At 43.3% G+C, this 21858-nt stretch overlaps 1 protein-coding gene across 1 annotated transcript; it reads left to right on the top strand.

The window, feature by feature from the left end:
- On the top strand, positions 16691 to 21224 carry LOC8060031 (disease resistance protein RPM1). The gene is made up of 3 exons (XM_021461178.1): positions 16691 to 16936; positions 17802 to 20853; positions 20941 to 21224. The coding sequence occupies exon 2, from the start codon at positions 17803 to 17805 to the stop codon at positions 20818 to 20820; it is 3018 nt and encodes a 1005-aa protein (XP_021316853.1). The 5' UTR covers positions 16691 to 16936; position 17802; the 3' UTR covers positions 20821 to 20853; positions 20941 to 21224.

Here is a 21858-nt window from a genome sequence, read left to right as displayed (position 1 = left end):
AATAATCTGTGTCTTCTAGGATTGTGCTGTTTCTGGTGTTCTTGCTCTTGCTATCACTGCGTATTGATTTTGTAACCCTGGTTTTTGCAATTAAATTGTGTTAGTGTCAATAGAAAAACAGAGGTTATACATTAATAACATAGTAGAGTAAATAATAGGGTACCATCTTATTCATTTGGTAGAGCCATCGCGGAAATTGACACGGGCTACAAACAGTTCTGATGCTGTCGGCACTTTGAAATAAAGGTAAGAAAAAAAGAGCAACGGAGGGTACGTTAGGTGGATTGAAATAGAGGCCGTTCATGAGGTCATTTACCGGCCTCAGATGCTATTTCATGCACTAATAGCATATTCCACCAAATTAGATAAGGTAAATTGACATCGTGAGTAATAATTATAGGTAATACGGAATTAGTAGGTGGAGGAGTCTACCAATGATATCTTTTACTGTTGAGGTCGTGCTGCAGACTTCAGTCACTATTTATTGATTTGTGTATAAGGAGAGATGAAACAGGTGCATGTCGGGTTCTTGCAATTTGTTGCGTCATCGTTGGTGGTGCTGTATATAGCGGCGCCGCGAACTGCGAGGAACGATAGATGCGGACGGCAGTCGTGGGATCTGCCCTACATCGAATAGCGACGTATTTGGTGTGTGTTTGTAGCTGTTGGAGAAGGAATGAGTTGTAAAATGTAGGGAAATCAATCGACGAAGAAGAGCGACAAAGAAAAAGTGCTAATAACATACCAGCAGCACCGTTGTTGACTGAGGACTGTGGTGGCGCCGCCGGCGGCGGCGGTGGCGACCTTGGAAAGGTATGGGCAAAAGATGCGTCTAAGATGATAGGGCCGAGTACGCAAGTACATTCTAGATGAGAAGACCATATGTTGGGCTGTTGAACCGAGTAATATAGGTATGCTAGTGGGCTAGAAGATTCTGTATCAGGGAGTAAGAGACTGGATCGTGTGTCCAAAACTATATGACGACGGCAGAGTTGTGTTGTAATTTTAATAATTTTAATAGACAGTTTACGGTTGTAATAAGCAGCTAGAAGCGTACGTACTGAAATGGCAACGGGAATGTATATAAGATATATGACTCTTATAATAGTAAGTATAAAACAAACTGCGACTATTATAAGATTGATAGTCGCAGTTTGTTTGACTCATATAATAGTTAGAAGCGTCCGCGTTATAGTTTGTAACACTCTTTTTCTTTGTAAGTACCACGATATACTAAGACCTAATAAACTATCAACTTAATCTCTCAGCAATGATAGTCGCAGTTTGTTTGACTCATATAATAGTAACTATAACGCGGACTTATAATAGTGCTACAATACCAATATACATTATGCATCGTTATAGTGGACTGAAACTCTGATGCGGTTTTGGGAAAGCAATATAGCTGCATATTAGGAACTACAAAGTTGGAACGTAGCACTGTGTGGTAAACGTGGATTTAGGTCTTCATATCGTCGCGCGTGTCACGTTCCTCTGGCAAAGTTTTGGACCTGCAATTTGTTCGACAAGGGTTTGGAAAATTACTATCTTTATAAAACAGCGTGATAGCAGGAAACCTGTATATGATAGTGTTTGTAATGCACCTTTTGTTTGTGGTTTTAGGTGAGGAGGCGTCTTGCGCCAAAGCTCTTTTTAGGCCGTCGTCAATGTCGTCGCTATCATCGTCCTCATCTTGCTGCAGTGAATTGTATTATTAACATATTGGAATTATGAGGGAAAAGAGATTGCCTAACATTTTTTATATGGTAACTAATGTATCTTACCTCATTTACTAAGTGCTGTTGCTGAAAGAGGCTTTTGCGAACAGTTGAATGCGGTTTGACATTCCTTATGAAAGTAGAATTCAACATAAATGAGCGTTTAGATGCTTGTATATACCAATGACTGCAAAATTTTGAAGCAACTAATTTTACGGTATATATAGACTGTATTTGTTACCTCTGACTGGTTTCCTTGGAGCTATCATTGTCAATTTGGATCACTGGTGTGCGAGTCTGCGAAGCATATAGTAAATTGACTGATACAAGATATGAAAATGTGGAAACAAATGAGTCAATAAGTTTAGGACTTATTTACATTATCTGTTATTGATTCGATCTGAAGTGGCTGATCTTGATCTTGCAGAATCTCTGTACCCTGATATACAATATCTGAATGTTTCTCAGTTCCAATTAGACTTTGTGCAGTACTGTGTCTAGGTGGTCTTTGTAGAACAGCTTTGACCTGATATTGCTTACAACTGTTTCCCTTGCATGAGTCATCAGTAAGGTTCACTGAGAGCACAAATTTTTTGTTTATTATGTTCTCAAGCGGGCGAGGCAAAACATCTCTTGGAGCCAATGGGTTGACGAGCGTATCACAATCTTTTTGAATCATTTTGGAGGCTTCATCATCGTAGGCGAAGAATTTTGCATCACCTGTATCATCTCTGCCTATGAAAGACAGCAAGTACCTGAGTAGTTTAAGAGTATTATGGACGTGTGTTATAGTTAATTATATAGTCTTGTGTTATATCAGAGTTTGCAATAAAGAGCACATACCTAGGTACTGTGTTAGTACTTTGACATCTGGGGCATTTGTAAGTACTGTTGATTTGTTGTTCAGCCTTTTTTTTACATGCCCTACAAGACATGTACCACCAGCTTGTAGCATTGGTGATAGAAACAATTGTGACCGCACACTTGAACGGTCCAGGCTCCTATCATAATATATGAAGGCATTACAACCGGGAATTCAACTTGGTTATATAGGTAGTATATCAATTGGGTTATTTATAATATGTAGAGCATGCGTGTAAAAAAAGGAGGAAAGTATTAGGCTAAATATTGGTGTGGTTTCCAAAGTACATACCTCTTCATTAAAAGGATCTATTTGGTCTAGTGCAGCAATAGTCTTTTCTGGAAGTGAAATCTCTTGAACCAGGGAGCCAGTTTCCTCTTCAAGCGGGCGTTGGATATAAATTGGGACGTTTTTGAACCTATGAATAGACAGGTTGAGACCCAGATATCCTACGCAACAATGATACGCAGTATTTGTGGAATGAATTATGCACCTGTTATAAAAAGGTCGTGCTTCCGTAATGTTAGGATTGAAATAATAAGCACATGCAGGACTCCCAGTTAGTGCAGTTTTGCCTGCAGAAATATAGCACGGTATTAGTATGTCAACCAATGTCTGTAGACATGTAGTATATTGTAGCTGTAAGCAGTAATATACCATTATCTTTCATATCTTCTCGAGGCGTACAACCAACAATGAGACAAACAATTAGATTACCAGCTTCAGGATCATAGATGTTGTCTATATTGAAATCCAGAGCGTGGTCACCCCAAAGAGTAATTTTGAGGATACTATCCCTGGATATGAATCAATGGTAATGAAACCAAGTTATGTGGCAATTATATTACAGAGGAAATGATCACTGTAATGTGTGGTTGAAGTTGTATTTATGATATACCTGAGATCTTTGATGTAAATTTCTCGAAGTGTTTTAGATTTTTCTTTGTTCTTCGGCACAAATGTATGTGCTGCTTCATATTTGACAAGGTAGCCGAGCACATCTATATAGTTAGAAGGGTCATTATTTGACACGGTGGGAACATGGAACATTTAAAAGCATGGAACAATATTTGCGAAAGAGTGTGTGCATAGACACAATACCTGTCAAGTTGAAAACCACTCTGGCAACTTTAATGGCTGCAAATTGTGTTAGCCTGTAAACATATTCTGGAATTGAATTTGGAGGGTCCACAATCATTTTAGCAGTTGTATACTGTGTTATACTTATCATCAGGTCTTTATCAACTACTCTATAGCTTCTCTTCGCGTTTTGTACGATAATTTTCTTGATGGTGTACACTTTTCCAATGTCAAAAAGATGCGCTTTTTGTCCGATCATGTTATCTGGAATTTCTGCATACATTGCGTAGCCCTGGCATGAGCAATATGAAATACATCAGGCTGGCACGGGGGAGTTATATAGACTTAATACAGGCTGAAAAACAGTATCTTATATATGAGTAACGATTTGTTCGATAACAAAATGAGGAAAATACCTTTGCATCTGCTAAGACCATACCAATAAAGAGAGGTGGTCCATCACCTAGATTTTCATGGTGGGTCCATTTTCTGAGAACTCGGACAATAATGTTGTGCCCACAACGGCCTTTCTCTAAATCTTTCAAAAACTTTTGTGCACTCATGATGGACCTGTGCAACATAAGATCAAATGTTAGTATTGCTTGAATGTACGATAACCGGAAGCATCGAAGTTGCAGGCTGCGTCTGTATTCTGTATAGCAAATATGAGAGTAGTTAAGAATAGAAGTGATCGAAATGCAGTTGGGAAAGTAGGATTGATAGTATTTATATACCGTCATTGGAAAATACTTTAAAATATCGACATGTATATAGCACTGATGGGACCAGGCATATAAGCGCACGGTGATTACAGTGACAAACAAAAAGGCATATTTGTTATTTGTTTCTGAGTAGGACAACCAGTTTGCTGATTATTTTTCAACAAACAGTAGGCCGTCAGAATGCAACGGCGTATCTGACAGTATAGCTTGCAGTTCTGTCTGCAGAATAATTTGGGTAACTGTTTATATAGCTGCATACTTAAATGCAAGACGCACGCAGCTGTAGTTGTAGTTAGTATTTATAGCTCCATAGAATAAGTTGGACCCTTTGAAGACCAATAATATGCAAAAAGTAATCAGAAGATTTACTATAACACCTGGCGTTGCGGAAGCAAGACAGAGTGAAGTGTTCTGATAGCTGCTGTGAGGATGAAGCGAAGGCTCTACCATTTCGGTGCAAGGATGAAATGGCAAAGTTATGAGCTTTAGCTGCATGCTTAGTTTAGATATTGAAGCACTTCTTCTTAAACAATATTCTTGGTCTCATTACTGGGGTTCCCGTCGTCATCTTCGATATAAATCTTTAAGCCATGTTTTGTTGTCACTCGAGAAAAAGCAACATAAAGTTGACCATGCGAAAAGACCGGTTTTTTTAGGTAGACTCCAACAACTGAAAGTGTCTGTCCTTGACTTTTGTTGATCGTCATAGCATAGCAAACTCTAACAGGATATTGACGATGCTGCAGCACAAATGGCCACCTGTTGCCTTTTAATGTTAAGGTTATGCGCGGTATAGCGAAACTATGATTTGCAAAACATCCGTTCATAATTTTTGCTTCCAGTGTCCATTCACCAACGGAGGTAATAATTAGTCTTGTGCCATTGCATAGCCCCAAACGTTGATTCAAGTTGCGCAATAACATTATAGGCACCCCTGGTTTTAGCCAGAGTTTGTGCTGTGGGAAATTGTTACCATTAATCGAGTTTAGGAACTCAACTGGATACAAAAGATCATATGCCTCATGCTGCGCTGTAGATTTGTCAATGGTGTCTGAGCTTAAATATTCTTTTTCTTTACCAGGGACTAAAGCAACCATATAATCATTCACCGAATCTGTGAGCTCATTTGTTGGCGCTAAGATTGCGCGATCTGCTAGGTACATAGGATCTCTGTATTTACTGCGAAAGTTAGGATATACTGCTTGGACAATGCATGCAAGTCTGTCTTCACGAACATGTATAAGCAGATCCTGTGGAATCGTGATCCAACTTGGAACGTCGTCTCCTTCTCGGGCGACACAAGGTATCTTTCCTTCACCAATATCTAGAATCCATTTGCTAAACGCAGCTGCATCGGTGAAAGGTCCTTGTTTGGTTTTGGTAATTGAGTGACAACTTAGGTGGACTAATAGTGTTTATGTGAGATACACAGGAGATTAGTCCACAGGTGATGATGTGATGATGGAGGAGCTCATTGCATATGAGACATGACATGGAGTCATGTGACCAAGGTGGAGAAGATCAAGATGAGGCTTGGCTCGATGGACCAGTTGCAAGAGTGAAGGGCAAGTCAGAGGCTTTGAAGCGAGGGACCGCGTGTGACGGTGAAGCTTGAGCAAGACTTGGCGCCGATGGACTGAGGCAATGGTGAAGAGCAAGTGAGGTCAAGATCGATGAACCAATACGGTCACGTGATGATATTAAGTGGATCATATCATTTGGTGATTGCTTGATGCATGTGTTGCGTCAACATTGGAGGAGTTGGAATGGAAAGCGCAAGGCAAAGGTATAACCTAGGGCCTTTCCATTTCACCGGTCATAGGTGTGTAGAGAAGTTTATGACCGGATTTAGGTTAGATGGCCATACTATCAAGAGGGGCAAACTTGTTTGCATATCGGTCATCTAGTGCCACTTGAGCGATCTAACTTTGCATACGTGTTAGGATCGAGTGGCGTGGCAAGTTTGAGAGGCTAACTCCTTTGGAAAAATGTTTGAGAAAATGCTAACACACATGCACTTGGTAGTGTACACTTGGTGGTGTTGGCACACTTTACAAAGGAGGTGGTGTTCCTAGGGTTGAGAGAGGTGAGTGTTTCTCAGTAGGAAACACTCACCGAACGCTCTGCGCGGAGGCACCGGACGCTGGCCTTTAGCGTCCGGTGTGCTGTCGGGTGCAGCAGAGTGCACCGGACGCACCGGAGAGAGTCCGGTGCTCAGCGTCCGGTGTGCGGGTGGTTTGGCGACCCTCTCTGCGCATGAGTCCGGTGAGCACCGGACGCTGAGGGTGCGTCCGGTGACCCTGCGAGTTTGCGGAGCTCTCTGCGCACGGGTCCGGTGTGGACTAGTTGAGCGTCCGGTGGTGCTGTGCAGGCGCGCGTGCGAAGTAGCCGTTGGCGGCAACGGTCGACTTCAAACGGCTAGTGACACGTGGCGGTCAGCTGAGCACCGGACGCTGGGTGTTGAGCGTCCGGTGGCTCCTTGAGAGCGTCCGGTGCCCACGTGTTTTGCCCAGTGAAGGGGCAACGGCTAGTTTAGCCCTTGGGGCTATAAATAGAAGTGTTGGCCGGCCTTGGCTGGTGCTGAGCACCCTTGGGACTTAGTGTCCATGCTTGGGGAGTGCTAGGAAAGCCTCTAACTCACATATGCTTGATAGTGTTCATCCGATTGTGTGAGTGAGCGATTCTAGTGCGTTGCATTGAGAGATTGCATCGAGTGGCACTAGGTGTTCGTGTTGCAAGCCGGTGGTGCTTGTTACTCTTGGAGGTTGCCACCTCCTAGACGGCTTGGTGGCTTGTGACTCCGTCGAAGCACGCAAGGAGATTGTGCGGTGCTCCGGAGAAGAGATTGTGAGGGGTACGGTGCTCACCCCGCGGGGATCGCGAAGAGCAACTCTAGTTGAGTGAGACGTGAAGAGCGACAAGTGGTCCGGCTGGGTCAAGTGCTAGAGCTTGTGGTAAGCACTCCACATGGGAGAGTGTGACTTGCGGGTCACCACTAGCAAGAGGACCGGCGGCAACCTTGGAGCTTGTCTCAACGGGGACGTAGCTTGGTGGCAACCAAGTGAACCTCGGGAGAAAATCATCTTGTCAACATTGTTCTTCCCGTTGGTTTGCAAGTCCCTAACACAAGCTTGTTCTTACATTCATATACTTGTGCTTGTGTAGTTGCTCTTGTAATTAGTTAGCTTGTGTAGCTTGCTAGTTACCTTCTTGCTTGTGTAGCTAGAAGTAGTTCCCCTTGCGTGGCTAATTTGGTTTGTGTAACCTTGTTAGTCACATTACTTAGTTTGTGTAGCTAAGTAAGTTGCGCTCTCTAATTCGGCATTAGTTGCCTTGTTATTGAGCTTGCTAGTGAGCTTAGGCTTTGTGCGCTTTGCCTCACTAGTTAGTGTAGGAGCTCCACCGGTTTGCAAAGTACTAGTTGCATAGGTTTGTGTGACCTTGCTCCTAGAATTGGTTAGGTGAGCTCTTGCTAAGGTAGCACCTTGCTTGTTTGTTTAGGATCTTTTCAAGGTGCTAGAGAACTTAGATAGAGGGGTGTAGTCTTGGCTAGACCGATAGTTTTAATTCCACATTTGTTTCGGTTAGCCGGCGTAATATTTTTAGAAAGGACTATTCACCCCCCCTCTAGTCCGCCATCTCGACCCTTCAATCGGCTTGGTCTTTAGAACTGTCTGATGAACATAACAACCGCATATTTTGTGTAAGATTTAGGATTTCAACATGTGTCCACAACCGTGACCTAGTTATCGTGGCACTAATAATGTCATGTTTGGTACCTCCTTCTATCACAGGCAAAATCTGCCTGAGGTCACCTCCTAAAACTACAACTTTACCACCAAAGGGAATTGTTGCAGTCTCAGGACTCTGGGCTTTCTCAATGTCACGAAATGTACGGTGCAAAGCCTCAAAACATTTCTTATTAGCCATCAAAGCCTCATCCCAGATAATCAGACTTGAAAGTTGAATAAGTTCTAAAAGCATCGTGCCTCTACTAACGTCACAAATCATATCGTCCTCTATCTGGCAAGGTATTTTGAACCTAGAATGAGCTGTTCTGCCTCTAGGTAAGAGAAGCGCTGCAACACCTGAGGATGCTACAGTTAATACAATCTTGTTCTTTTTTCTGAGATAATTCACTATTCGATTCCATAAATATGTTTTACCAGTTCCTCCATATCCTGAAACAAAAAAGAAGCCAGGATCTTTTCTTTCTACTCTCTGAACTATGACGTTGAAAGCTCTTGTTTGATCTTCATTCAAAGAGGCAGTTGGATTATGCATGTCAATCAGTGGATCTTCAGGATACAATAACTCTTCTTCAACCAAACGATTGTGTACAACAGAGTACTGAGCATTTGTTTTTGGGGGTAAATTGAAGTCTGTAATATTTCAACAACTTTGGGAAAGTAAGTTGCCTAACTCCTCCAAGAGAATGTCCCTGGTTCTTGTTTCAGGTAATTCATAGCTGGGATCACCAACGAGATCTCTATATTGATAGATAATATCATCTGATAGATGGCGACAGACCTTTTCAAAGAACCTGTTCTCATCACTTACTTCACAAAATAGTAGCATAGTCACAAACAAGCTACGTAATTGCGCTGAGGTAGCCCAGGCAGCTGCTTCATCAAAAGCATTGTACCATTCTTGGTCATCACCAAGGAGCCCACGGGACCTGCACGCATCCTTAAACGTGGCATGGTATGTTTGGTTGTGGTATCTAAGGTGCTCGTAGCTTGTAGCGCCTTTAACTGTCAAAAGCAACAGTCGAAGGTAGTATCGCTCACCAGCTGAGGGATCAACATAATGCAAGCGACCTACTTTGCCAAACTGCTGTTTACGTGGAGTCCACTTTCTAGATCTGGAATCCCATAACCATTTCGAAGGAAACTATGGATAAGTTACTGTCCTTGCTTCAGGGAACATTTTGTTGCAAACAAACCACTAAGTCAACATTGTCCTTCGCAGGAAATCTGCAGATACCAATTTGTCCATTTTTGTTCTGGCACTGAACGTGACAAAATTTTCATTTGGCAAATGCACAGGCATCCTCTCGACTGCTGGATAGTGTCTATGAATATCATATCCCAAAATTCTCCAACAAGCATCTTGTTCGCAAATATATCTGCAATCAAGATACTCCTTCACCTCATTGATTGTCGTTGTTTGCGCATCATATGGTGCTGGCTGTCCTTTTTTAACTCTTTCCAAATAGGCTTTGCTGCAGTCGGCTCCTTTTGTTACATACTTGAATAGGTATTTAATAAATGTGGTTTTATTGCACCATTCAACATTGATATGAGCTTGAAACTTTTTTAACAGATACATGTTGTAGGGAACCACCCACCTACTGTCCATGTGGATACCTCCTTTCTGAACAAATAAAGTATTGTGGCTTCTTCTGTAAATAGCAAAGCCTCTAGTATCAACTGTTGTACTTTCCTGATATGGCTTAGGGAAATGCTTCGAGCATTGGTTCTTTTTCATACACGGACACCTGGGATTGTCTTTACCACAAGGACCATGTATCACATGCTCTGACACAAGAGCATATCCTAGGGGATCAATTCTTGGGTCAGGTATATCGGCAGATACATATTTGTCTATCATTGCTGCAGATGGATTGGTTGTGTCAGTTGATGTCCATAAAATAATATGTGCGTGCGGTAGCCCTCTTTTTTGGAACTCAACAGTATGGAGTACTACAATAAAGGAGGCAAGAGTAACTATGATTGAAATACAGTGGCATCATAGATGGAATTAGAGAGTGGAGTCTGTAACGAATAGAGAAGGCGCAATTATAGATTGGAATATACCTGCACTACAGGGACCGAAAGGTTTTCCGCTTTTAATATCATGAAGGAGTTCTTCTAGCTTCATGTTGAAAACTCTAACTATCAAATCATTTCTGTCACTCGGTTTCTGTCCTGGCTCAAAGATAGCCTCAGCAATTTCTAACCATTTAGGATTACATGTAATGTCACGAAAAAATCTGGAGGGCCATATTCACGGCAAATGGCGATGCTATCATGATAATTCTGTATCATATAGCGCCTGCCACCAGTGTGTGAGGCCGGTAAAATGGTCATCTTTCCCATCTCAGCACCTTCAGTTGATCCTCTGCTAATAGCATCACATATACCTTGAATGCTCTCCATCCTAATATCCTTCTGATTGTCTACTATGAATCTAAGCCTGTTTTCATCGACGCATGCTCGAGCATCGACCTTTGCCTGGCTTGAAAGTGTACCATAAGACAAATACGGATTTGGTTCGTCCTTTCTGTAATGGAACATATAGCAATAATAATCCTGCATGGTAACTTTAACATGTGCAGTATCTGTTGACCGAGTGACTCCAGCATACTAAATTCTAGGTTGCCAACCCCGTTCAGCGTACGGGAAAAGCAGAGGATACTGTAAAGCCATGAAAGCAGGATGAAGAGCTGAAATCTGTTGTAGGTCACCTGTTTGCTGCTGTATAATAATATCCCACTCGAAGGCCTCTGTGCTGAAGTCACCAACTACAAGCAGTGCCAATTCATCTGTACTTGGTAAATTGTACTGAGGCTCTTCTCCATCCCTGGGTCCAACAATGCGAAGAACAAAATCTTCGGTATCACGGTCTTCTAATCTATGTCGAGCCATTCTAAGTTGTTGTGCAAACAAATTATGACGGTCAAGCATGGTCGATAATGACTGGATAATAGCTGGATCTAAGTCAGAATCTCCTGCAGCAGCTTGGTGTACAGATGCAATCCTATTTTGGACTTCATTTGATGTATCGTACACATAAGATGAATAAATTTAGCAGGTTCACCATCAGGAGGTAGCAAGGAACCAATGCGGTGATGTATCTGGCCACAAATTTTGAAAACAGGCGGTCCTCTTCCATCATTCATAGAGCGATCTATATCAGCTCCCATGGAAGTGAATGAAAAAAGGCAGTTGTATTGCCTTATAGTTTTCATGAACTTGTTACATACAGGACCAGCACCAAATCTTGCTAAGCTCGCTAAAGGCTCAGGTTTAGGCTTGAAGCGCGGTATTTGTATTTTTCCTCCCTTGCAGCACTTATTGTAAATAGCCGACGCCGAGGGGTTACTGGAATCCTTGCTACTTTTTCTGCGTGCCAAAAAACGGCTCGACAATGACGACACTGCTGATCAGGTGCTCCATAGTAGGATCTTCCAGGATACGAAACTGGTACAGATATGGGCACAAGGTGGCGCACATAGGTAAAAAAATATGCATGGACGCTGGGAAAGAAGAGATATTAAGGAGGAAGCAAGACTGGAGTACTAAACGTGGACACAATACCATTAAGTGCCTCTATAAATTCCTGATCAAACTGGCCACACTCCAAATGAGCGCTATGAGCCAACACCGCACCTATATACAAAGTGGGAAGCTCAGTTCCTGTTTCAGGCAAAGGGCGAGACACACGACATCCATAATAAAAATGATAATACCTCCCCAGACAAGGCGATGATGATTTAGCAACTTCCTCCTTTTAGCCCTAGACGTGGAAGGATCAGAGGCTAACAAGGTATAGGCAGAATGTTCGACTGGTGCAGAAATATTCCAAACGAAGGTAACAGAAACGAAGTCAACATTTAGGACATTGCAACAGCAGCTGCAAGGACCAACGATTTTGTGGCTGAGAGAAAACACACTGGTGCGCACCAGAGGTTGTAGATGTTTCTTGAATAGGGCTTTGTAGGCACACGGAAGCATCAACTGTGAGGCATCAATGTTCATAATGTTGGGTATACTGACGAAATGGAGCATATAGAATACACTACTAATATATAAACGGCAATATACATACTTCCTCTACCACGGCGACGTCTGGGTAAGTTTGCAGCGGAGGTTTGTAGATGAGCAAAAGCCCTCGCTACAGAATATACATAAATAGACATATATGTCAATAATAACCTTAAAAAATGCGTATAAGGCAAAAAAGAACAAATGTTGTGTTCGACATACATGGATGTTGCGTTGCCATAAGGAAGCCGTATTCCACGGTCCACGCTAGCCGCGCATCTTAGTATGAAGAGACAGAGGCCAAATTTGTTTTCCTAAGAAATTGAATGCCTAGGTCCAAGAGATGTAGCTATCTATAGGCTATAATTTATGCATAAAAGGCTGTAGAAGGCACGTGGACAGGTGACCATATGAAACTATGTAAAAATATGTGTGATGTTTCGAACGCACGTATGATTTATCGGAGCACAACAAAAGATTTAGGCAGAACTGGAGAGACCAAACGTAAAACACATATCAATGCACAAAATTTCTTTATGGAGCCAACAAAATTGTATTACAATTAAAGAGGGCAAGATATTGGAAGAAACATCATATAGAGTATATAAAGGTACAAACACTGAAACCTAGTGTTGAAAGAAGGCTGATCTTAAAGGCAAGGCCGGCGTGAGATCATCTAATAATTGTTGTGCACAAAGCAATAAGGTTGCTGAAGGCACATCGTGTCGCCGCGAAGCTGCTATTACCAATCTAGCAAGTCGAGTACCTCTATTTGCAACAGGCAGAAGTCGCAAAACCAAAGATCTACACAGGTGAAGGTTATGCACAGTCTGATCAAAAACAAGGCAACCATATACTCTGTGCAAAGCTAAGAGGGCGTCGTACGCCGCCGCCTCATAAGCCAAAGCAGGCTGCAAATGCGAATCAGCCCAAAAGAACATTGATTGTGTGTGGCCATGTATGACAGCGGACGGCACATCGACCTCTACACCATACAAATGTGTTCCATCCATTGTAATCTCATGTATAAAAGATATGTAAGGTAAAGAACATTGATAGGCAAAGTAGCGCAAAATAGAGGCGTAGGATAAATTGGTTGAACTCATGAGAATAGGCAACCGTAAATAGTACGAATCCTTTTTTTTGGGGTTCCAAAATTGAAGGAAAATTTTTGGCACTGCGATCAAACACCAAGGTCCGCGCGCACAAGGCAAGAAGGATGTGAAGCTTCGTTGGGTTAAATACCTAGCGCCGAGAACAGAGCGAATGCATATTAGGTGAGCAGGAATCAACTAATAATAATAATGAAAAATAACGGCACACCGATTGTTACCTAAGGAGAAATGGTACCAGAATAGGAGGTAGCGTGAAATAATGATTCACCGATACTGATAAACTGGCGAAAACAGGTAGTCTGTGGCAGATACGGCAACGGGAGGAAATAGAACAGGAAGACCTGATTTCCGTACACCTGCGCAAACAAAGACAAAATATGCATAATGCAACCATACGCTGGCAACAGACGAGCAATACAAAGGAAACACCGCACTTGAAAGAAGGGCAGCCACGGTACCTGAACAGAAGGAAGATATGAAACAGGAGAAATAGGCACAGGAACAAGAAGGCACGCCACCGGCCGACGTGAATGGTAAAGATCCGCGTGCACTAAAACAACAAAGCAAGCCGAATCATGAGTAGACGCGACGATGTTGGTGACCCAAAAGCCACAGACAGCAGCAACCGTAACAACCACGACGTGGCAATGACGCAACTAAGAAAGCAGAGGCAGGCAGTGTAAAAGTAAGCATGGAGAAGTATACAACAATAACAGAGAGGACACAGTATAAAGCAGCGATAACAACACCGTGACTAATCTGCACAGACTGAGAAGAAGCACACACTGAGCTGAACCGAAATCGGAATACGTATGCGTTCTTCGCCCAACAAACCTGAGCGCCTGGAACAGGAGGTCTCCAAAGCCAATAAGGAACACAGCCTTCGCACACGGCTCCCTGTTACGACAACGACCCAGGAGAACTCGTGAACCTACCAGCGATAACAACACCGTGAATAATCTGCACAGACTGAGAAGAAGCACACACTGAGCTGAACCGAAATCGGAACACATATGCGTTCTTCGTCCAACAAACCTGAGCGCCTGGAACAGGAGGTCTCCAAAGCCAATAAGGAGCACAGCCTTCGCACGCGGCTCCCTGTTACGGCAATGACCTAGGAGAACTCGTGAACCCTTCGCTGGTCTCTCCGCCGCAAACACCGTGGCCACCGTGGGCTGCTGTGAGGACCCTCCCTCAAAGAACGGCCACCGCGGAGCTGAAGCGTTCGGATGAAGCCCCTAAACGAAGATGGCGGCATCGTCAGTGAAGAAATAAAGTGCAGAAAGCAGGTAGGGAAAAATTTCGGGAACAAACCTCAAGAACACGGAGGCAGCACACCCGCGAGGACAGCAGACGAAGACAACCGAAACTGAGGACCTAGATAGCGCGAGGAGCAAGCGCGGCGCGGCGACAGCGCGTGGTTGTAACAGCGCCCAAGTATGGACGAGAACACAGAGGAGGAGAACGCGAGAGGCGAAGAGGGCGACGAAAGGAGAAACACGCAACGGCCGCGGAAGAGAACGCGAGAGGCGAAGAGGGCGACGAAAGGAGAAACAGGCAACGGCCGCGGAAGAGGGTAACACCGCTTTAGTAAATCGGAGGATAAGCTTGACTGGATGGGTAGAAACCAAGACGGGAAGAAATCCCGATCGGGGAGAAACCGAGACGAGAAGCCACGGAACTACAGGGCGAAGATAAACACGCAACTTCTCTAAGAGCGTCTCCAACAGTTCCCCATTTTTTATTTGGCATTTGTAGTAGTTTGCCAACTCCCTAAATGAAATGGGTAGGACAAAAAAAGGTTTCTCCAATAGTTTTGCATAAATGACTTGGCAAAAAGGAATTTGTGGGCCCGTTTCGTTTTTTCTGCGGTTTCCAAGCGCTCGATGTGGCGGCCATTGTTTCCTTCGCCCGCGTTTTTTTTCCGTCCACGGTGTCCAAAGGTTGCCGGCGGGAGACGCTCGTGGTGAATCTACCTACTGGACCATACAAGTTCGATCAGTACAGCAACCCAGTTCGATCAGTACAAAAAATCAAGCCGTATAGCGATCTGGATTACCTGTCCGGTCTTTTGGAGTATCTTCGCGGCTCCGCTCGACCCCAGCGTCCAGATCGCGCGACCCCGGCGTTCTGGATTGAGTCGCGCCGAGCGAGCGCGGACTCGGTCTGGCCCAGGTCGCGGCTTTGATCCCAGGTCGCGGCTCCGCTCGATCCCTAGTCGCAGGCTCACGACACACACACGGCGGCGCGCACGAACCCTAGTCGCGACAGGAAGACGGTGCGCGGTACGTATGGCGCGAGGGATACCGGTTGCACGATTGCAAAGTCCCGGGAGGACTGGCAAATTTGGGAGTCCATCACAGGAAAATGTCAACTTGTCTAAAATGCAAAGCTCAAATGCAAAACTGTTGGATAGCTGTTTTTGAGATGTTTAGCAAAAAATAAGAATGCAAAACTCAAATGGAGAACTGGAGAACTGTTGGAGATGCTCTAAGCGGAGCAGGTGGAGCCAAAGCCGGCGGAACGAACGAGGACCACGAACCCGAGAATCGAACGGCAGGAAACATCCGGACCGACGTGGCCACGACTTCTGACGGAGGAGCAGGCCGGCCTTGTCTGGGTTAATAATAATAATGGGGTTTAACCGGCTCCCAAGCAAACACTATAAAATCTAGATTGAACCCGAGATAACAAGGGTGTTTGATGCAAAGGCTAATTGCTAGTTAGCTAAAAATTAAGTAAAATTGGTTCTAATGCATCTAAATAGGAGGGCTAAACGCATTTTTTTAGCAAAGTCTTTACCTAATTATTAGCCAACTATAACTAATTTCGGCTAAATTTTAGCCCGTACTTAATTACTAGCATGTGCATCTAAACAAGCCTTATACCTGTTTGATTTAAATCTGACCAGCTAATAGTTAGCTGTTAATAATTAGCTCATTCAAATCAAACAGGTCCATCTAATAGTTTAGCCAATTACTCCCTCCATATTCATAAACAAAGTCGTTTTGGACAAGATTTTGGTCAAATATTATCATAAATAACTTTTAAGTTGTTGAATTTAGAAATTAAAAAATCATATGAATAGATTTATCTTAAAAAATACTTTCATAAAATAACATATACCACTTTTTAATAAATATTTTTATAAAAACAAGGAGTCAAAGTTAGCTTTGGAGACCATGTCGTTGTCCTAAACGACTTTTTTTATAGGTATCAAGGGACTGACAACTATTTTATTAGTTGAATCAAACTAGCCGATAGTAGCTAATAATTAATTAGCTAATATTAACTATAAGCTATTAACAACTCATGGAAATCTTATGATGGGTTTTTTTTTGACAACTTATGATGGGGTTGAAAACTTGAAATAGACTTCACAGTTACAGTATGGTACGGGTTTTTTTTTTTGTGTGGACCTTGACGCGCGGAAGCGGAGTCAAGTCAACATAGCGTGACATCGGCGTCTACCATGCTCACACATTTCTTCGGAGAAGTTCCCGAGAAAGCATCCAAAGGGAGTCTTCACCAAATCTTTGCTCCTTGCATCACTGTGCAGATTTCCTCTTCGAACCTGCGCTGCAGTCCGCAGGTGGAGCTTCTGAGCACGAGACCAGAGCGAGCGCCCGGGGAGCTGCCACCACTGCGGTCCTCGTTGCCGCATCATCAAGTAGGTGATTCCTTCATCTTTTCTTGTAGAAGCTTGTGTTGTTGTTCTTCGTAGCACCTCCTACTTCTTGGGTACCATTCCGCCTCCGCCTTGGATGTTGGAAGGACCACATACTCCATTTGTTCGAGGGATTTGGCCTCGCGTCAGAGGTCGGTCCCCGCGCACATGACCTGTTCGACGAATGGCTGCGCTGCCGTGCCCAATACATGGCCAAAATGTTCGTTCCTGCCGTATTTTGGATTCTTGGTTCTCTGATACTGTTTTTTCTCACGGTCGTGAAGATAGATTGGCAATTGGAATTTGCCAATTAGTTTGTCTCCAGAATTGCTACTTCCAAAAGGAGCATCTGTTATCTGATTGTTCAACTGTGGACATTTTAAATCTCCTATAGACATGTAGGTTGGGGCCTCCATATCCGTTTGTTTCAATTGAAATTGAATGGTACGATGCGTTTTTTTAATGAAATTTTGGCATAAAAAGGAGCTTCTTTTTATTATTCCATGAGTTTGTGACATAAATTGTTTTGGTTATGCATCACAACTTCTGCAGATGGTCTCATGACTATTCTACTGGTCTGAATTGTGAATGACAGTATCTTTAAAGTTTTGGCATACACTTAGACACTTAGCCATAGAATAATGTCTCATTTTATAAAGATATGCGTGCACAGTGATATTGAATACAGAAAAATGAGATTTATAATTAATTCCTTAAAACCAACTAGACAGTGTTTCTATTATGAAAAAAGCTGGAGTTTCCACATTATGGAAAAATGGAAAGTGTTATGCTCTATGGAACCTGCCTCCCCTCTTTGTTTTTGTTGCATATAGTAATTTAAAACATGCTTGTCTGTTTTTCTCAACAGGATGGCTGAAGCAGCTCTCGTTGCTCTCTCAAAGATCGGTTTCTATTTAGCAGGAGAAGCTGCAACTTTTGTGGCGACCAAGTTTTCTAATTTGACAGAGCTACCGAACACAGTGCAGCGTGTGCGAAGGCAACTTTTGATGATGAATCTCTTCATACGGAAGACAGGTGCACTGTATCTCAGTGATGAACTCCTGAAGGGATGGATCTCAGAGGTACGAATGTTGGCCTACCGTGTTGAGGATGTAATGGATAACTTTTCATACCACTATCTTCGATACAAGAATGATCAATTCCTGAAAAGACTGAGCAAAGGAATAAACTATACTGCGATATTTAGTGGAATATCTGATGAGCTAATTCAGATTGAGAAGGAAATTGTGCATGTTTCCATGCTGAAGGATCAATGGCTGAGACCAGTTCATGAGTTTCTTCCAACCCAAATCCACAACAGTGAACTACAATTCCCTCAGTACAGTATGCCCCAATTTATGAAAGACGAAGATCTTGTGGGGATTGAGAAAAACAGGGAGCAGCTAACCAAATGGTTGAGGTCAGATACACACGATCTTAAAGTGGTATCAGTTTGTGGTATGGGTGGAATAGGAAAGACCACCCTGACCGCAAATGTATATGAGAAGCAAAGGGATAACTTTAAGGTGCTTTTGTGGCTTACTATTTCACAGACATACAATAGCGTGGAGGCATTGCTGAGGAAGCTACTTGGGATGACAAGAGCTGACAGTGGCAGCATGGAAATGGGGAAGAGGAAATCAGGAGGCACTGACAGCATGGACATCCGCAAGGTTAAAACAGAGCTAAGGGAAGTGTTTGGAACAAAGAAATACTTAGTTGTATTAGATGACATATGGAACCCCCAAGTGTATGAATCAATGCGAGATGTGTTTGAAGATTCTAAAAATGGAAGTTGCATTGTTATCACAACAAGGAAAGAGGATGTGGCTGCTCTTGCTTCCAAGCATTATCAGCTCAAGCTTAGTCCATTAGGTCTGAAGGATGCTCTTTGCCTACTTTGCACCAAAGCTTTTCCTTACAACGACGAGTCTGACGGCCCATCAAAGGTACTCGAGCTAGCTACTGATACTGCAAATAAATGTAATGGGTCATCTCTGGTGAACTGTCCAGCAGAGCTTCATGAACTAGCCACTGGTGTTGCTAAGAAATTTGAGGCCCTATTGCTGGAGCAGTGCCCAGCTGAACTTCAGGAGCTAGCTACTGATGCTATAAGGAAATGTGAGGGCTTGTCAATGGCAAAAAGCTCATCAGAACTCCTGGAGCTAGCTAATGATATTGCAAAGAAAAGTGTGGCCCTGCCAGTTGTCAAGTGCCCATTAGAGATGCAGGTGCTAGCTGTTAATATTGCAAAGAAATGTGGGGGCTTGCCTTTGGCAATTGTATCTATAGGAAGCTTACTTTCTACAAGGAAGCTAATTCTGCCAGTTTGGAAGCAGATATATGATCAACTTCCCTCTGAACTAGAGAAGTATGCACAGGTTCGTGGAATTCTAAGCCTCAGCTACTATGACTTGCCAGGAGAGCTTAGAAATTGCTTTCTGTACTGCAGCATGTTCCCTGAAGATTATCTCTTGCCAAGGGAAAAGCTTGTGCGACTATGGATTGCGGAAGGTTTTGTAGTAAAGAAAGGGAACAGTACACTAGAGGAAGTTGCAGAGGGCTATCTCATGGAACTGATCCATCGAAACATGTTGCAAATTGTTGATAATGATGAACTTGGTGGGGTGAGTACATTCAGAATGCATGATATCTTGAGAGAGTTAGCCCTTAGAGTCTCTAACGTAGAGATGTTTGGTATTGTTAATGATTTTGGTGCAGTAATTCAAATGGATAAAGATGTGCGTCGCTTGTCTGCATTTAGATGGAGAAAGATGAAAAATGATGCATCCAAGATGAAATTTCCACGCCTGCGGACGCTGATGGCAAGTGAAACCATTGTGATGTCTATACCTTCAATATTATCTGAATCCAAATATCTTACTGTCCTTGAATTGCAAGACTCAGAAGTCACCACATTACCTGCATCAATTGGTCATCTGTTTAATCTACGCTACATTGGTCTGAGAAATACAGGAATAAGCGTACTGCCAGAATCTATAGAGAATCTCATCAATCTTCAGACTCTTGATGTCAAGTCAACCAATATTAGAAATCTGCCACATGGGATTGTGAAGCTCACTAAGCTTAGGCACATTCTTGCTGACAGATATGCTGATGTGAAGCAGTCAGAGTTCCGGTACTTTGTTGGAGTCGAGGCACCTATAGGGCTTTCAAATCTTGAAGAACTTCAAACTCTTGAGACTGTGCAATCAAGCATTTACTTGGCAGAGCAGCTTGAGAATATGATGCAACTAAGGAGCGTGTGGATTGAAAACATAAGTACTGCCCATTGTAGCAAGATTTGTAAGGTTTTGTCAATGATGCCGCTTCTTGATAGCTTGCTTCTCTCTGCTAGTAATGTGAATGAGCCACTTTCTTTTGAGGATCTCAAACCAACTTCCACAAAGCTTCACAGGTTGATTGTCAGAGGTTGTTGGGCTGGCAGAACACTGAAGTGCCCAATGTTTGAGCACCATGGGAGAAATCTTAAGTATCTAGCTCTTAGTGGTTGTCATCTTGGAGGAGAAGATCCACTGGTCTTCCTCGCGTCACATGCCCCGCACCTGTCCTATCTAAGACTCAACAACATAAACAGTAAACACGAATTAGTTGTTCCTGCTGACTCCTTCACTCACCTTAAGACACTTGTTTTGATGGGTTTGCATGATGTGAGTTTTCTGGACATTGGACATGGTTCACTTCCAGTCATTGAGGGTATATACATTACATCGCTACCAAAGCTAGCTAAAGTCCCTCAAGGAATTGAAAACTGTCCCTGTCTTAAGAAGCTTTGGCTGCTTGGTCTCCATGAGGACTTCAAAGCTCAATGGAACAATAAGCGCATGAAACAAAAGATGCAGCATGTTCCAGAGATCCGCATCTAGGGGGATTATCACTATTTCTTCAGCAGTAATCTTGTAAGCGCTCATGTGTGTTTCATCCTTTTCAAATTCCATGTTTTCTTCAGTTACTGACATTGTCTAGCATCACATTCATCTTTTCAGCTGAATCATAGGCAGATGTTCAAATTAATTACTGCCAAAACATGGCTATCTGCCTTTGCCTCAAGGAAGTAGTTACCTGCGTCAGCCTGCGTTGTTCTGTTATTTCTCACATTAGCTCCATGTAGAGATGAAAACGGTACGGATATTTTTCCGACTGTATTCGAGACCGAATTCATTTAGAGAGGTTTAGATCTGTCTGTATCCGAATCCGAATATTGAACATCTGATACCGTATCCGTATCCGAATATTTAAATCGTATATTTATGATGTCGATATTCAATCATATCTTATCCGTCATGATTGATATTATCCGTATTCGAATCCGAATCCGACCACATATTGATATCCGTTCGTATCCGATCCGTTTTTATCCCTAGCTCCATGAAAAGACGGAACGAGATCGACTGACTTCACCTAAAATGACTGCATCTGCAGTCACTCAATCTTTGCCGTTGCTTGCTGATCCAATGGCAGATCCGTTTAATTGACACGGTCTGCATAATAGCTAAGGCCTAACACAGCCCATGTATCTTTTGTCGTCGCGGAGGGGCTGGCCTCGCCGAGCGCCGCGTTCGTCGTCCTCGCCCGACGGCCGTCCTCGCCGAGTGCGGCGCCGTCGTCGTCCTCGCCGAGCACGACGCCGTCGTAGTCCTCGCCTGGTGGCCGTCCTCATCGAGCGTGGCGCTGTCGCCGTCCTCGCCGTCCCATGCCAAGCGTATTGCCGTGCTAGAAGCTGTCTAGGCTAGGCGTTTCCACCTCGCCCACCTGCTGCCGTGCTGGAAGATGTATTGTGTTTGCAAATTGTATAGTTGCAATAAATGAATAGGAAGCACACAAGTTTTAGCAATTTGTGCAAGTAGACGGAAGCTTTGGTGCTGGTAAAAGATACACATGTGTGCTGCGAGGCTCATATGACA

This window comes from Sorghum bicolor, chromosome 5 (assembly GCF_000003195.3).
Source record: "Sorghum bicolor cultivar BTx623 chromosome 5, Sorghum_bicolor_NCBIv3, whole genome shotgun sequence".
Lineage (NCBI taxonomy): Eukaryota > Viridiplantae > Streptophyta > Magnoliopsida > Poales > Poaceae > Sorghum > Sorghum bicolor.
The sequence above is the reverse complement of the archived record's forward strand: the minus strand, read 5'-3'. Positions and strand labels throughout refer to the sequence as shown.

Bases quoted from the DNA above. Each gene is read 5' to 3' on its own strand.
- LOC8060031 (XM_021461178.1), top strand. From the start codon at position 17,803: ATGGCTGAAGCAGCTCTCGTTGCTCTCTCAAAGATCGGTTTCTATTTA.